We start from the raw sequence: 18,611 nt of genomic DNA on the forward strand, positions 1-18,611 counted from the left end.
AAAGAGATTTTGGACTATTCAGTTCTGTTCAGTCACTCAGTCATATCTGACTCTTTGTGACCCCGTGAACCGCAGCACACCAGGCCTCCCTGTCCATCACCAACTCCCAGAGTCCACCCAAACCCATGTCCATCGAGTCAATGATGCCATCCAACCATCTCAACCTCCGTCGTCCCCTTCTCCTCCTGCCCTCAATCTTTCCCTGCATCAGGGTCTTTTCCTATGAGTCAGCTCTTTGCATCAGGTGGCCAAATTGTTGGAGTTTCAGCTTCAACATCAGTCCTTCCAATGAATACCCAGGACTGATCACCTTTGGACTATTAATGAATGTGTTTGGTGCCATCCTGAGATGTTCTTTATAAGAAAGCAAATGTTTTTTAGAAATTAGCACTGGTACTTATGCTTGTCAATGTATAGAAGGCTAATATAAAGATCAGTTTTTGGTTACTTAAGTAAAGTAGGATGTTTTCAGTAAAGAAGGTAGAAGGAACAGAATTGCATTTCATGAGGGGTAAAGGAAGTAGGTCTGACCTATAGGTAGCTGTTTCAGGATGGGAGAACAAAGTAATGGGTACAGAAAGTGATTAGAAGGTTTGTGGAAAGTGGACCCTAAGAAAAGTTTTATGCATGGTCAGGACTGTGGACCCAAAAAAAGAGTTTTGTGCATGGTCAGGACTAAGTTTAAAATAAATTGAGTTGTTTAATTTAAAAGTAAGCCGGTGCAAAAATTTGATTTTGGCTTTTCTCTCTGTTAAGAGAAAACATGCTCTTCAGATGTTGAACCGCCTTTTGATAACAGATTTAAGTTTCTTCTTCTCTTAAATGATCTGTTCTGAAATCCTTTATTGTTACTTTGGCTAAGTGAATAGCTATTGTTTCATAGTGTTCTATAGTCCTATCTGACTGAATGTTCTAAACCTTTTTGATCTTGTTAACTTGTTAACAAAACTTCCTGAATCATTCTAATGAATCACTTTTGATGTCTAGCTAATTTTAGGATGCTTCAGAGAACCCCTGAAACATCCAAAAGAGAGACATTACACTAATTAGATTCATTTTGTATGCAGAATTACATGGGAAGTATTGTCAAGTGAGTAATAAATCTTGGGTTATATTGTATGATAAATGTTACTAACATAGTTGTCCTAGAAATTATATGGAGCTCCTAAAATTCTGATATGTCTGGGTAAAATGTTATCAGTCATAATCCTAGTTGCTATCTTAAAGTGTTGTCACAGTACTAACCAAGTTTTGCAAAAATGCTTCCTCTTTGAGGAGATTTATAGAAAGGAATTTGGGGTTGCAAAGAGACTGAGCAACTAACACATAATGGAAAACCTGAAGACTACACAAAGGTTAACAAAAGGACTGAATGAACTGGTGAATATGCTTATAACTTCTTTGATTTCTGTCCGAAAAATTAATGGTTTGAATCTGTGTTTTCTAGGTATAAGAAAAACCTTCCCCTCAAACTATGATAGTAACTTGGCAAAAGTATACTTTATAAACAAATTGAAACATTTATCTTTTCTATCTGACCCCTTCAGAGATTGAAAACTCTTAAGGTTTCAAGTAACTTTATCAGATAAGTTAGGAGGGTTATCTCACTAACTTGTAAAGAAATCTCAAGGAATTTTGAAGACCTTAAGAAGGGAGGTCTTCCAGAGGAATCGAGTGGAGAGGGAGGTGGGAGGGGGGATCGGGATGGGGAATAAGTGTAAATCTATGGCTGATTCATATCAATGTATGACAAAACCCACTGAAATGTTGTGAAGTAATTAGCCTCCAACTAATAAAAAAAATTAAAAAAAAAAAAAGAAAAAAGAAGGGAGGTCTTCACCTAGATTTGTTAGGTGAACCTATGATAAGCCGTTGGCCTTGACTTTCCTAGCCCTGAGAGGTTTTATTTTAAAGTTCAGTCTGAGGCTTTTTTTTTTTTTTTTTTTTTTTAGTTGGAGGCTAATTACTTCACAACATTTCAGTGGGTTTGTCATACATTGATATGAATCAGCCATAGAGTTACACGTATTCCCCATCCCGATCCCCCCTCCCACCTCCCTCTCCACCCGATTCCTCTGGGTCTTCCCAGTGCACCAGGCCCGAGCACTTGTCTCATGCATCCCACCTGGGCTGGTGATCTGTTTCACTATAGGTAATATACATGCTGTTCTTTCGAAACATCCCACCCTCACCTTCTCCCACAGAGTTCAAAAGTCTGTTCTGTATTTCTGTGTCTCTTTTTCTGTTTTGCATATAAGGTTATCATTACCATCTTTCTAAATTCCATATATATGTGTTAGTATGCTATAATGTTCTTTATCTTTCTGGCTTACTTCACTCTGTATAATGGGCTCCAGTTTCATCCATCTCATTAGAACTGATTCAAATGAATTCTTTTTAATGGCTGAGTAATATTCCATGGTGTATATGTACCACAGCTTCCTTATTCGTCTGCTGATGGGCATCTAGGTTGCTTCCATGTCCTGGCTATAATAAACAGTGTGGCGATGAACATTGGGGTGCACTTTTATAAAAGTTTCAGCAAAGCAAAAATGTCTATGTTCAATTATGGCTATATAACTCATCAGGCCAAGTTTATTGAGACCAGACCTATTTTGCAAACTAACTAGTGTTACTTTGGTCATAATGAGGGTAATTTTTAAGGAGGAAAAGTTTCAATGAATGTTAAATCCCAGTTTGTTACAGGAGGTCTGTATCTACTAAGACTCATTTCCTAGATAGTTCTTTGATGTTATGCTGTATTAATGTAAAAATTAATTGAATTATTGAAGGACACTCTAAGTTTATTTCTGAAGCTTTTCTCAGTAATCTACCTATGAATGAAGATCAGAGGTCTCACGACCTGCAACCAAGACTGGAGAAAGACTTAATTTAAGGGATGGTCTCCAACCTGGATGGATGGACCTTTCTATCAGGTCCTCTAAACTAGCAGAGTCACAAAGTCAGCCACTGTTTCCCCATCTATTTGCCATGAAGTGATGGGACCGGATGCCATGATCTTAGTTTTCTGAATGTTGAGCTTTAAGCCAACTTCTTCACTCTCCTCTTTCACTTTCATCAAGAGGTTTTATAGTTCCTCTTCACTTTCTGCCACAAGGGTGGTGTCGTCTGCATATCTGAGGTTATTGATATTTCTCCCGGCAATCTTGATTCCAGCTTGTGCTTCTTCCAGCCCAGCATTTCTCATGATGCACTCTGCATATAAGTTAAATAAGTAGGGTGACAATACACAGCCTTGACGTCCTCCTTTTCCTATTTGGAACCAGTCTGTTGTTCCATGTCCAGTTCTAACTGTTGCTTCCTGACCTGCATATAGGTTTCTCAAGAGGCAGGTCAGGTGGTCTGATATTCCCATCTCTTTCAGAATTTTCCACAGTTTATTGTGATCCACACAGTCAAAGGCTTTGGTGTAATCAATAAACAGATGTTTCTCTAGAACTCTCTTGCTTTTTTGATAATCAAGCAGATGTTGGCAATTTGATCTCTGGTTCCTCTGCCTTTTCTAAAACCAACTTGAGCATCTGGAAGTTCATGGTTCACATATTGCTGAAGCCTGGCTTGGAGAATTTTGAGCATTACTTTACTAGCATGTGAGATGAATGCAATTGTGCAGTAGTTTGAGCATTCTTTGGGATTGCCTTTCTTTGGGATTGGAATGAAAACTGACCTTTTCCAGTCCTGTGGCCACTGCTGAGTTTTCCAAATTTGCTGGCCTATTGAGTGCAGCACTATCACAGCAGCATCTTTCAGGATTTGAAATAGCTCAACTGGAATTCCATCCCCTCCACTAGCTTTGTTCATAGTGATGCTTTCTAAGGCCCACTTGACTTCACATTCCAGGATGTCTTGATTACACCACGGTGAAGATCTTTTTTGTACAGTTCTTCTGTGTATGCTTGCCACCTCTTCTCAATATCTTCTGCTTCTGTTAGGTCCATACCATTTCTGCCCTTTATCAAGCCCATCTTTGCATGAAGTGTTCCCTTGGTATCTCTAATTTTCTTGAAAAGATCTCTAGTCTTTCCCATTCTATTGTTTTCCTCTATTTCTTTGCATTGATCACTGAGGAAGGCTTTTTTATCTCTCCTTGCTAATTCTTTGGAACTCTGCATTCAAATGGGAATATCTTTCCTTTTCCCCCTTTGCTTTTCACTTCTCTTCTTTTCACAGCTATTTGTAATGCCTCCTCAGACAGCCATTTTGCTTTTTTGTATTTCTTTTCCATGGGGATGGTCTTGATCCCTGTCTCCTGTAGAATGTCACAAACCTCCGTCCATAGTTAATCAGACACTGTATCAGATCTAGTCCCTTAAATCTATTTCTCACTTCCACTGTATAATCATAAGGGATTTGATTTAGGTCATACCTGAATGGTCTAGGGGTTTTCTGTACTTTCTTCAATTTAAGTCTGAATTTGGCAATAAGGAGTTCTTGATCTGAGCTACAGTCAGCTCCTGGTCTTATTTTTGCTGACTGTATAGAGCTTCTCCATCTTTGGCTGCAAAGAATATAATCAATCCTATTTTGGTGTTGACCACCATCTGGTGATGTCCATGTGTAGAGTTTTCTCTTCTGTTTTTGGAAGAGGGTGTTTGCTATGACCAGCACGTTCTCTTCGCAAAACTCTATTAGCCTTTGCCCTGCTTTATTCCATATTCCAAGGCCAAATTAACTAGCTCATGCACAGTGAAATTGAAGGGAAATTTACTCTTGAATTAACTCCCGCTTCCAAAGGCCCCTACACCAGACTGTTCTATAGAGAGGCCTGCTGACTTCATACACATCGTAAAACAATGTTCAAGCAGAGGAAACTGCACCACACTAGGATAAGAAGATGACGACATCAGAAGTAGATAGCTTGCCCAAGATCCTGTACTTGATTCATATGATCATTTAAAATGTTTTCTTGACTTCTTAGAAAACATTTGATTTATATACAAAGTCCATTATGGACATGATTCTATGCTAGTTTCAAACTCAATCCAGTTGTTGGGTTGTGACCAATTACCTGTGTCTTGTACTCCTGGGTTGCCTTGGTGGGGGCAAGATCCCTCCCCTCCAGGGATCTGATTGGATGCCCCCTAGGAAATTTATTTTAGAAAAGAGTTCAGTCCTGTTCTGTCTACTCGTGGTATTACTAGATGGTATCCTCTCACCTGGACAATTAATAATACCTGCTCTGACCCTGACCACAGATTGTTTTCTCCTAGCTTAGAGTGACAAGCTAAGTCTCAGTCAAAAACTGTAAACTCTTGTCTTCTAAAAGGAAAACTCCCACAATTATGGGATGGATCTGTCTAGTTAACACCAGGCTATGGTCTTTTAAGTTTAAAATTTCCACTGTGTTGGCAACAGTTAAATCATACTGCTGCTGCTGCTAAGTCACTTCAGTCGTGTCCAACTCTGTGTGACCCCAAAGACAGCAGCCCACCAGGCTTCTCCTTCCATGGGATTTTCCAGGCAAGAGTACTGGAGTGGGGTGCCATTGCCTTCTCCGAAATCATACTAAGAATGATCGATCTAGTAATATTAAGAAACTAGGCTGGGTGCCACATGAACTATGCTGCCTATTACCCTTAGAGAGTATAATTGGTATGGAACTCTGTGGGTTTGTGGTACTAATTTATGGCTTGGCTTCTACCAGGATGGATAGGAAGGTGTAGGAAGGCTACACCTTCCCGTGGGATTCCCATGAACTCAAGGTTATATACATAACAAATTAGAGGTAACTTGAGGCAATCTAACATTGACATGAACCCAATGAGTCAAGACATCTGTATTCTGCTGGTATGACCATTTAGCAGCCATTTTCTTGTGTGCCTTCAATGGGATTGGAGGATGTAATTTGCCATAGCAAAGCCTTAACAACTTTCATAAGCTTTGAATGATAGAGTTCAATAGGCTAATAGCCTGGTTACTGAGGTCTCTATGATGAAGAAGGTGGTGCTACAAAACTGCACAGCCCTGGACATCCTTGCAGCATCTCAGGGAGGTACCTGTACCATAATTCAAACTGAATACTGTGTTTTCATACCTGATGAATCCTTTAATGTAACAAATTTGATTAACCATATGAAAAATCAGATTTCTGCCTTAAGTGACCCATTCCCTAGTCTTGACAATCTTTTAAATAACTGCTTTGGTGTGGGAGGCTCATAGTTGAAATATTTACCTATAATTCCACTAATGTTATTAGCCACATTATTTGTTTCTTATGTTACCAAGTGTGTGACTGAGCCTCCAACAAAAATGATAACTAGACTTGAAGCAATTGATCAAATGTATAGCTCAATGTGACCAATGATTATAATAGTGTAACTCTACATATGGGAAGATGCAACTAGAGGGAATATTTTCCTGGACCATAACTAGAAGACAGGTGTCTAGAGATCTTTGACTATTAAGACTTAGGCCACTCAATGTGCAATTACTGGACTGTCAGCAAAACCTTCTTCAGAGCTAGGAATGAGCCTTCACAGCAACGTGGGAAATGGTTGTGAAATGCATCCCAAAGTATGGTCAAATTTATAACCACAAGGGGGCCCTGTCAACTACAAATTGGTCCTTGCCAAGAGCATTGCCAGCAATCAAACACCAAGGGCATTTGCAATCTGCCTCTGCGGAGACTGAACCCTGTACTGTTCAGGGAAGAGCGGGCACTTCCTGCTCTGGAGAAGCTGATGGAACAGGCCTTACTTAGATATTTTCAGGAACTAATTTCATGATCCCAATCCTTGCATCTCCTCATCTAGAAAATCACTAGATCCCTTCATGACAACATCAGCTCCTTGTGGCCAGCAGAAAACCTTTTTCTAAAATGAGTGCTTAATTACATTGAACTCTCCCTTCACCAAAGTGAGATATTGTTAAAGTCCCCCACTATTGCATTACTAATTCTCCCTTTACATCTGTTAGCATATATGCACAGAACATAGGAGCAACTCTATATAAGACAAATACTTAAACTGTTTTTCTTTGTCTCTTGTTAACATTCTTTATTGTAAAGCCTATTTTGTCTGAGTATTGCTACTTCAGCTGTCTTTTTATTTCCATTTACATGGAATACATTTTTCCATCCCCTCACTTTCAATATGTATGTGGCCCTAGATCTGAAGTGGGTCTCTTGTAGATAGCATACATGTATATGGGTGGAGCTGGGGTCTTGTCCCTTTGGTGGGCGGGTCCCTGTCAGGATGTATTTAGCAGGATACTATGGGCTCAGGAAGACTTTAGAGAGCCATGCTGCTGATAGGTGGGACTGTGTTCCTACCCTGCTGGTTGTTTGGTCTCAGGCATCCCAGCACTGGCGCCTGAAGGCTCCTGGGTAGGGGTCAGATCTTAGTGATGTGAGCCCTCCTGGAGGCTATTTTCACACCGAGTACTCCCCAGAATTCCTGCCTTTCCCCCCACCACACACACATTGTAGATCCTAAATGCCAATTATGTCAATAAACCTGGTGGGGGGAGAAAAGGAGCTTTAAAATCAGACCTAACTCCTGAATCCTACATCTCTATGTCCTTCCAGTTTAGCCTAAGATGCTAACAATTGATTCCTTTAACCTGAGTCTGTACCAGGGAGAGAGTAATAATCTACAATAGGGAATCTTAATGTGTGATAAAGCAGATGTTTCCCAGAGATGAAAGATTGTCTAGAGCTTTATAATAAAAGCAATCACAATCATTTTGTTAACATTTAGAGTGATCAGTGTCTCACAAACTTTCAAAATGGCATGTGAGTGTCTTATTTTTCTCTTTCTCCTCTTTACCAAACTGATCAGCCCAATGACGAGGTTGATTTAGAGTTAAAGCAGGGGCTTCCCTGGTGTCTCATTGGTACAGTCTGCCTTCCATTGCAGGAGACACGGATTAGATCCCTGCACTGGGAGAAACCCACATGCCATGAAGCAAGCTGTCCCATGCACCACAACTATCAATACTATTGAGCACACGAGCTGCAACTACTGAAGCCTGCGTTCCTAGAGCCTTTTCTCTGCAACAAGAGAAGCCTCCACAATGAGAAGTCTGCACACTTGAGTAACCCCTACTCACTGCAACTAGAGAAAAGCCAAAAATAAATAAAATTTTCAAAATTAAGAGTTAAGGCATAGCTTATAAGGATACAGAAGAGAGAGAGCATTTTATGAATAATTAAGAAATCTCAAGGAGGGTTCTCTAATCAAGATGAAATATTATGAATCACTAATGATGATTGTCAAAGTACCTCTTTGTGTGTAACATACATCTGAACTTCCTGTAGGAACAGCTTCAGATTTTTCTGACTTAACTCTCTGCACTTTAAGCATATTAAGCACATTAAGTATATGGTAGCAGAAATTGGTCTCTTTGCGACCCCATGGACCATAGCCCACCAGGCTTCTCAGTCTATGGGATTCTCCAGGCAAGAATGCTGGAGTGGTTCGCCATTTCCTTCTCCAGGGTATCTTCCCGACCCAGGGATCTCCTGCATTGCAGGCAGATTCTTTACCATCTGAGCCACCAGGAAAGCCCAGAAGAAATTGGAGATAAATTGTTCAAAACGAATATGCTGGATACATTGTTCAAATATTAGTGTTCACTCCGTAGAAATAAAATGAAATATTGCATTTTAATTCTCATCTATATAAAGAATAGTTCTTAAATAACTGTAGGGCAATTTAGCAAATGAACTCAATGTTGGGTTAAACATAACCTGGACAACCACTTTTGGAAAACAAGGAGACAACAGGATTTATGAGGCCTGCACAGTGGTTGATAATTTTCCTTCTGGAATTTTAAGAATGAGCAGAAAAAATGACAAATATTGTCCAATACATCTGTGACACTTAGTGGAAAAAATGAAACTAGCCTTCCTCTTCCCTTGAGGAGGTCATGGCAACCCACTCCAGTATTCTCACCTGGAGAATCCCATGGACAGAGGAGCCTGGCAGGCTGCAGTCCATAGGTTTGCAAAGAGTCAGACATGACTGGACACTGAAACAACTCAGCACACATTTTATTCGTATAGCCTCCATCTTAACCTTTGCTTATAGTATTTAAAAACTTAACAAATAAGTGTCCCTATTGGTTACATTGGTTACACCAGTATCTGATGTATGTGGTTCCCCACCCCCTTCTCCTGTGAACTCTCTCCCAGTGTGACTTGTAGAGTCCTTGAGTACCTCAAGCCTTGAAGGATAGTCAGACACTTGGGGCTAGTCAACAGCCCCAGGAGGAGAGTAGGAATCAGTTTTATAATCTAGTCCTGGGAGGCAGAGTAGAGTAAGGAGTGAAGACTATTCCCGTGGGGGTGGGTAACTCAAAACCCAGAAGGAAGGCCCCAGGTTTCTCTATGCAACCTGTGGAAGAAACTGGCTATTTCCAGTACCTGAATAGAGGGAACACAGAAGAAGAAAAAAAAGTCGAAGAGGTAGGGCATAGCCTCCCTTTGACTGTGAACTAAACTCATCCAATCATCCAGACAAGGGACGACAACTGTAATGAACAGAGCCTAGAGCTCTGTGGATATCGCCCAAATGGGTAAGTACATTCCAAAGATGAAGACAAAGTAATTAGAATCAGACTCCAGTTTTCAAAGGCTACATTTGTCTTTGGTCCACCCAGGGCTTACTTTCTTTACAGTTCTAGTCAAAAGTGGGAGAAATAAGTTGAGTATAAATTGGACTGGGTAATGAATAAGGAAAAGGTTAAACCCCAAGGTAGAAAGCTTTATTGCCTAGTACTCCCCTAGTACATGAGAGAAGAGATTGAACCATTTCATCCTGACTGGACCATTTGTATTCTGCTCCACAGTCAGGCAATCTTCTTTCCAAACTGGATCTTTACACCATCCTCAGGTCTCTTTGATTATTTTTTATCCATGTTTAAAAGGCTATTTATACAATTGGGAAAGAAGGATATGAAACTATCAAGGTCACATGAAAATAGCACTGTGTCAGTGTTCTCTAGTCTGTGTGTTAGTCACTCGGCTGTGTCTAACTCTGTGACCCCATGGACTGTAGCCCACCAGGCTCCTCTGTCCAGGAGGAGGAGGCAAGAATACTGGAATGGGTTGCCATTCCCTTCTCTAGGGGATCCTCCTGACCCAGGAATTGAGCCCAGGTCTCCTGCTTTGCAGGCAGAGTCTTCACCATCTGAGCCACCAGGGAAACCCCAGTGGTCTCTGGAACAGGGCAAAGAACAGAGGAGAGGAGCAGGTAAGGAGGGAATATGATGCCTGTTAGGACGCCTCGCCTCTCTAAGAGTTCACCGCCTTTGCGTGCACACACTCTTTTATAAACAGTTCATTTTAATGCATGATGCAACTTAAGGTAGCTATTACTCCCTTTATTTCATAAAACAGAAAACAAAGGCAGAGAGATTACACTGCCTGTTTGCCATTCTAAGTCACAGAGCCAGAAACAGGTTTCGTTACAATACTAATTCAACTGTCTTGCCTCTAGTCCACATTTATCTCACCACCACAAAACATCTCTCTCAGGAGTTTTGGACCCACCATCAGGATGCCTCCTCCATGACTTTCAGGCACATCTCTTGTATCCGGGTAAAGATGCCCTTATGTGGACTAATACAAAAACAGTTTCTCTGGAATGTTCTAGATAAAGTAACACAATTTAAGTGCCACACCTAGTTCAAACCACCACTTAAGATGCCAATTATCAACTTGGTTGATTTTATTTTTATACGTATGTTCATATTCTTGGTCCTAGCCTAAAACTCAGTTACAATTTTATTGACTAAACTGGGTCTGGCACAAATCAAAGTTAGTGTTCATGGGATGGACTTAAACCCAGATTTCTTTTGACTACCCTGATTTTGAGTTATTAGAACACCATCCTAAAGCAGAAAGGAGCCTAGCACAATATCTTTAGAGAACATCCAGATATTGTCCCTTTTGTTAGATGAAATTGTATACTGACTACTGGTTCTTATAAATCCCTATCTCATCTACAATTCCTGGACTTGAGGAATCTTCACAGATGTCCCACATGACAGTGAAACAAAGGAAACTATTCCAGTTTGCAAGATGTAAATTTCTACTCTACTCTCTGCTCTATAGTGAACAGAAAGAATATGGAAAAAGAAACTGTTGCCAGTTGCCAAGAGCCTCACCATTTTTCATTCTACTTACCCTTTGCCATTGATTGCTGTTGTTTGATCACTCGGTCATGTCTGATTCTCTGCGACCCCTGTCTGATTCTCTGTGACCCCAAGGACTGCCACCCACCAGGCTCCTCTGTCCATGGGATTTCCCAGGCAAGAATACTGGAGTGGGTCACCATTCCCTTCTCCATTGCCATTGATAGTCTTATGGAAAATGGGTAGACTGAGGCATCAAGATCCCTGAGGAAGTAACTTCACCTATGTTATCACTTACTGGCCTATTCAAGTACTCAATTCACAGAACTGCTGAAGTCAGAGTTGATACAAAACAACACGTGTGAACCACTTTTTGGTTTTCATGAGTTACTTACTTCTGGATCAGACATTGAGTGTTAAAAAGAAAAAACTTGTGCATTGGAGCCTGAATATAGAATCCGTGAGGTTACACAGAGGCATTTCTTATGCTCATTTGCTATGGAAATGTAACTGCTACTTACATTTTAGACATGAATAGTTTAAAATGTGCATGGACTTGATGTGATGGGAGTGGTAAGAATTCAGTGATGTCTCTATATGAGTGGATGAGTAGGTAGTCAAAGAAGGCTTTGTAGAGGAGGAATGTTCTGGGATGGGACTTGATACCTGGGTGAAAACCAGGGTGGTGGTGAGATATCTCAGAAATTGTAGCTGTGTGAAGAAAGTCACCATGACACAATGACACAAGTGTGGAAGTCTGACCTGTTGAGACTGATGTTGAAGCTGAAACTCCAATACTTTGGCCACCTGATGCGAAGAGCTGACTCATAGGAAAAGACCCTGATGCTGGGAAAGATTGAGGGCAGGAGGAGAAGAGGACGATAGAGGATGAGATGGTTGGATGGCATCATCAACTCGATGGACATAGGTTTGTGTGGACTCCGGGAGTTGGTGACGGACAGGGAGGCCTGGCGTGCTGCAGTTCATGGGGTCACAAAGAGTCAGACATGACTGAGCAACTGAACTGAATGGGAACCATGAGGAGAGCAAGCCCAAGACAGGACAAGACCCAAATTAGACCCTGTGCCCTCAAGTTCTGAACCCTGAGGGTGTGATGCAATAGAAGCCATTGCTATTCTTAAGAGGTAACTGAGGGCCAGAAGAGCAAAACATGGACAAGGCTTTACAAATGATGGACGGTGGTTTAATGCAGATCTTCCTGTCTCTTCAAAGAATAAACATCAAGAAGGATGTGGTCAGTAAAAAGGGTTGTCTTGAATGTTTTCTGTCAGTTTTTTTTTTTTTTTAATCATGATGATCAGATAATGGGCAAATGTCCAGTGAGATTTGCTCATAAAAAGACATACCTCGTCTTTTACTTATCTCAAATTATAGATGATGCCCAGATTCTCAGGAAGGTTAATAGAGTTTGTCCTTAATTTTTCTTAAGAAGGGTTACTCTAGCTGTTGTTCATCTCTCTAACCATGAAAATCTGGGCAACCTTATATGAGATATTTTCCTTTGAAACATTAGGTCGTATGCCAGCTATCTTTTAAAGAACTCAATGGTTTGGTCAGATTGTTGAATCTAATTATTAAGCCATTAAAGAAAAGAGAATTGTATCTCACTAATATAATCCTGTAAGATTTTTAAAACTATTTTTCAAAAGCAGAATATACCCATACACAAAAAGAAAATTAAAATAATGTTTATATCTAAAATTACACCTATATAACACATATTTTAATAAAATTATATTGTACTTTAATCTACCTTCTTCTAATCTATCATTCTTTAATCTACCCCTCACTTACCTGGTAAAACGTTTACATCATATTGCAGTAATACATAAACACTGCTTTACTTTTGAGCACATTTTTCCAAATTTTCATTATAAAATAGGGAATTTCAAATAGCTAGCCAGTGTTATTGGTGTTACTCTGTATACAGTGAAGAGAAGCAAATGCGGGCATTAGGCTAAGCATTACTACATGAACTTACATTTAATCACTGCATGTCGAACTTTATGTTTTCCAGTGCAGAAGTCCCTAAAATTGTTCATCCCCTTTGACCAAGTAAGTTTGTTTGGGGGAACCATTTCCTAAAGGAAATAGAAGAGCATTTAGCAGTAGAAGTCATGAGCATACCTGCTTCTAAATATACCATTGGGTGTTTTCAGGCATTGTCTTTTATAAAATACATAATGTCAATTTTCAAGTAGTTACTCAAAATTCTTCTTTATTGTAGGTTCCACCAGTGACCCTGAATGGAAATAAGATTCTAGTCGTCTACAGTTTCCCGAGGCAGTATCTGTCATAGGAGTAAAAATCTAAAACTTAAGAGCTCCTGTCCCTTAGATACTCTACACCCTCAAACATGTTCCAATCTAATAATGCCTGCTTGGTTCCTACTTCTTTCTGGCTCACTGGCATCCCAGGGTTGGAATCTCTGCACATCTGGCTCTCCATCCCCTTCAGCTCCATGTACCTGGTGGCTGTGGTGGGGAATGTGACCATCCTGGCAGTGATAAAGTTGGAGCACCGCCTGCACCAGCCCATGTATTTCTTTCTGTGCATGTTGGCTATCATTGACTTAGTCCTGTCAACCTCTACCATGCCCAAACTGCTAGCCATCTTCTGGTTTGATGCCCACCACATTGACCTGGATGCTTGCTTGGCCCAGATGTTCTTTATCCATTGCTTTGCCACTGTTGAGTCGGGCATCTTCCTTGCCATGGCTTTTGATCGCTACGTGGCCATCTGCAACCCACTACGCCACACCTCAGTGCTCACCCTTACAGCAGTGAGACACTTGGGCTTGGCTGCTCTCCTCCGTGGAGTACTCTACATTGGACCCCTGCCTATAATGATTCGTCTGAGGCTGCCCCTTTACCGGACCCACATCATTACCCACTCCTACTGTGAGCACATGGCCGTGGTTACCTTGGCTTGTGGTGACACCACAGTCAACAACTTATATGGAATGGGAATTGGCTTCCTGGTATTGATCCTGGATTCATTAGCCATCACTGCCTCCTATGCGATGATTTTTAGAACAGTAATGGGCCTGGCCACCCCTGAGGCTAGGCTTAAAACCCTAGGTACATGCAGTTCTCATATTTGTGCTATCCTTGTCTTTTACATACCCATTGCTGTGTCCTCTCTCACTCACCGCTTTGGCCATCATGTCCCTCCCCATATTCACATCCTTTTGGCCAATTTTTACCTCCTCATCCCACCCATCCTCAATCCAGTTGTCTATGCTGTTCGCACTAAACAAATTCGAGAGAGACTTCTCCACATTCTAAAGTCAGGGGCTCAATCCAAGTGAGCGTTCTGCATATATGAGACATACAGATATTTAATAATGGCAGGAAAAGGCTCTGACCAGGGAAGTCAATGAAATAAGACCCATATAACCAAGTCTTACCAGAGTTTGGGGGATAAGAGGAACACTAGAACATAATCTGTTTGACCATGGATTTCCAGAAAGGAGAATACCTGAAATATTTGAAAGAGGAAATCAGGGGCTTGAATTTTTGTACAATATTCCTTTTACTGTTTGAGTTCATAAAATTAAGTGCAACAGACACAAGCATACAGACAACAGAAGAAGGATCATTTATATCTTTGACTTTTTTGGTAAAAGACTTCTGGTTTCTCTTTGGAGAGAGTGTTTTACATAGTTTCTGGAAGGTAAAATATAACTCCTGTGGGTAGTAGAGTCCCATTCCAAGTCTCAGATTAATTATTCTAATTTTTCCAGACCTTTACTAACAGAATTTGTAAACTGTTTTAGAAGGGTGTGGAAGTCCTCAAGCCAGATCATTCTCCCATTTAAATAGATAAATGGAAATGCAATATCCCACATTGCCTCATAATAAAGTTGACTGTGAGTGGGTGTTTTAGAAAGGTGTTGAAGTCCTCAAGTTGGGTCATTCTCCCATTTAAATAGATATGTGGGATATTGCATTTCCATTTATCCTCATAAAAAAAAGTTGACTGTGAGTGGGGAGGAAGAGACAGAAGGATATTAAGAGATTCCATTTTGGAGTCTCTGAAATGGCATACCTGAAGCACAGCAGCCAAACTGAAGTAAAATGACAGAAGCAAGAAGGTAACACTGGGATTATTCACTTGAAAGAGGTGGGATAGAGAACTGAGTAAAGGTGGTAAGAATAAATATATTCCCAGTGGTAGATGCAAACCTTGATAAAACTTTAGATATCCTTGGATAATTCTTATGGATAAGTTATCAAAATGAAATATATGAACTTCATTGATCATAGAAGTTCCATCATGTGATGGCTACTTCAAACCTATATTTTGTGATAACAAATGGAATGAAGCAATTTCACTCACTTATGGTATGTCCATTTTAGTTGATGTTTCAGACTTTAAATCTAACATGCTCATTTAACCTTCTCAATTTCCAACCCATTACAAAAATTCAAAAGCTAGGGCTTCCCAGGTGGTGCAAGTGGTAAAAAACCTGCCTGCCAATGCAGGAGATGTAAGTTGGGGGGTTGATCCCTGGATGGGGAAGATCCCCTGGAGAAGGCAATGGCAACCCACTCTAGTATTCTTGCCTGGAGAATCCCATGGACAGAGGAGCCTGGTGGGCTACAGTCCATAGGATTGCACAGAGTCAGACATGACTGAAGTGACTCATCATGACAAAGCTGACTTAAAATATAACGAATCATCTTTGTATTTGAATGTATAAAGAACTCAATAATGAAGCCAGAACTAAAGTTCAAGCCATATATATCAGAAACTTTCTAAAGTTTAGCTTAACCCCCACCCCCCAAGCAAGGTATAAATTTCTATTTCCTCAGGATATTATGCCTAAGCCTAAGGTTTGATTGGGAATACTTCTTTTTCATTATTTTGGGTGAAAGGTGCTCATTTCCCATCTCCTTATCAAGGGTCCTGGAGTTCAGTGCCAAAAGCAAGTCTGTTTGCTGGGGAAATATTGTGTTCTATGAACATGCCAAATGTAATTTGTCTGCTAACTTGTATTAGGAGTTGATGAAAATATACTATAAAATAAGAGTTAGAAGCTTACTTTATCTCCTGACCAAACCTTGGGCTTTGAGAAAATAAAGAAAAATGATGTTATTTCCCTCAGCCATGGTGATGGCCATGAACAAGGAAATTGTGTTGCAGGATAATTCTTTGGCATTAGCCAGAAGTCCATTTACACTATGTGAAGCAAAGTGTGTGTATGGAGATTCAGGGCTTTTAATCTGTACTTAATCGAATTCACAAGGATGAGTACTAAGAACTTTCTAGCCAATATCCTCCAAAATCCCACATAAGGTGTTTCTCTACAGATGACCTGTTAGTTCTACTATAGATTAAAACCAACTACTGGTAGTCCCTAGTTTCTTTATCCCCAGTCATTCAATACTGTATAAAGATAAAGAAGAAAAATACTACCTATATGTGCGCTTCTCCTCCACCCTGGGGACCACCATTCATGACAATATCCAGGCCTATCAGACTCAGGATATAAGCTTAATTACAGTATTTAATTCCTTGTCAACTATAGTCATCATTGAGCCCTTTCATAGTGAAAGAGTTATCTCAGGATAAGAGGAAAGACACCCTTGTGAATGCAGTATGAGGGTGTGTTAAGTCCAATACCTGAATATCCCTCTTATTTCAAAGCCAACACCTTGTTTCTCCTTCACACAAATTTCTTTCTTTTCTATTACCCATACTCAGGGTGGAAGTAAAATACACTGTCATCACATTTTTAGTCTACAAGTCTTTATGGAAAAAAATAAAGACTGGGGAATAGTTAAGGAAGGAAGCATCATTCTATTTATTAAAGTGTTATGTGACACAAGTATGAATAGTTTAAGAACCTGGGCTCTGGACTTAGAATAAAGGGTAGAGATGGATCTGAACCATTTTTGTCACTTCTAGACTTTGGATGTACTGCACAATCTAAATTTCAGTCTCTTCTTAGAAATGGAAGTAATGATAGTAGCTCCTCGTGTGTTAATTATAAGAATATAATGATAATGAACTTAAAATGCTGCATAATTCCTGGCACACAAAAAACAACTTATCTTTTAAAAACAGTATTCTGTTGTGTACTGAATGGCCCATGGGAAGGGTAACAAGGCAGGAAGAGTAACATGAGCAAGTTCTTGGAAAAGCCAAAGGACTTCTGCAGTTGTGCCTCACTTGTAAAAGGTACTAACCTCTGTCCAGAAAACATTACTCTTTGCTTCTCTGCACAAAGTCAAATACACAGACCTAGGTTTGCTCTGTTCGCCTTGACTGCCTGGTACCCACTGAGGCTTTTAAATGTTGACACCCACTTAATTAGTCTTGTGACAGTAAAACACTAAATACTCTTAAATATTTCCTTGTATAACAAGTAAAACTATACTCAAACTCAGCTATGCAAAATGTCATTTCCTTCAATTTTTTCTCCCTGAATCTTCCATCCATAATGGGGTTTAGAGTAAAAATAAAGTTATATAAGATAAATTGGAATTGATTTTAAAAATCCTTAATTTAGTCTGATACAATTCTAAGAACTTTGCTTTCTGCCTAACGGTGGTGTCATCTGCATATCTGAGGTTTTTGATGTTTCTCCCAGCAATCTTGATTCCAACTTGTGCTTCATCCAGCCCAGCATTTTGCATGATGTACTCTGCATATAAGTTAAATAAGCAGGGTGACAATATACCGTCTTGACGTACTCCTTTTCCAATTTGGAACCAGTCTGTTGCTTCCTGACCTGTATACAGATTTCTTAAGAGGCGGGTGAGGTGGTCTGTTATTCCAATTTTTCAAGATGAAAAGAACTCTGAAGATGGGTGTCAACGATTGCACAATATGAATGTATTTAATACTACTGCACTATACACTTCAAAGTGGTTAAAGTGGAAGTGAAAATGTTAGTTGCTCATCCATGTCTGACTCTTTGCGACCCCATGGACTATAGTCCGCCAGGAGTGGGTTGCTATTTCCTTCTCCAGGGGATCTTCCAGACCCAGGGTTCAAACCAGGGTCTCCTTCATTGCAGGCAGATCCTTTACTGTTTGAGCCACCAGGGAAGTCTCAAATGATTAAGAAGCTAAATTTTTAGTTATGTGTGTTTTGCCACAGTCAAAAAAAAAAAAAAAGGAATTCTAACATAAATCCTTATAAGAAGAGGAAATCTGGGCATGGGCACACTCAGAGGAACACGCTGTGAAAGTAGAGTGAGAAAAATGCCAAGTTAAAGGTAAGAATAAAACTCTAAGACACCAACCCTGCCAGGACCTCAGCTTGGACTTTTTTTAGACTCCAGAATTGTGAAGCCACTGTTTCTCTTTTTTAATCTACTCAGTGTATGGTACTTTGTGCTTCCCAGGTGGCGCTATTGGTAAAGAACACGTTTGCCAATGCAGGAGATGCAGGTTCAATCCTTGGGTAGGGAGCATTCCCTGGAGGAAGAAATGGCACCCAACTCTAGTATTTTTGCCTGGAAAATTCTAAGGACAGAGGAG

The 18,611-nt window shown here is 40.2% G+C and overlaps 1 protein-coding gene across 1 annotated transcript; it reads left to right on the plus strand.

Moving 5' to 3' along the window:
- The first annotated feature begins 13,474 nt into the window (after positions 1-13,474).
- LOC122450602 (olfactory receptor 52M1-like) lies at positions 13,475-14,428 on the plus strand. Its single transcript, XM_043482979.1, has one exon. The coding sequence runs from the start codon at positions 13,475-13,477 to the stop codon at positions 14,426-14,428; it is 954 nt and encodes a 317-aa protein (XP_043338914.1).
- Positions 14,429-18,611: the final 4,183 nt, after the last annotated feature.

The sequence above is a fragment of the Cervus canadensis genome, chromosome 11 (assembly GCF_019320065.1).
Source record: "Cervus canadensis isolate Bull #8, Minnesota chromosome 11, ASM1932006v1, whole genome shotgun sequence".
Lineage (NCBI taxonomy): Eukaryota > Metazoa > Chordata > Mammalia > Artiodactyla > Cervidae > Cervus > Cervus canadensis.

Bases quoted from the DNA above. Each gene is read 5' to 3' on its own strand.
- LOC122450602 (XM_043482979.1), top strand. From the start codon at position 13,475: ATGTTCCAATCTAATAATGCCTGCTTGGTTCCTACTTCTTTCTGGCTC.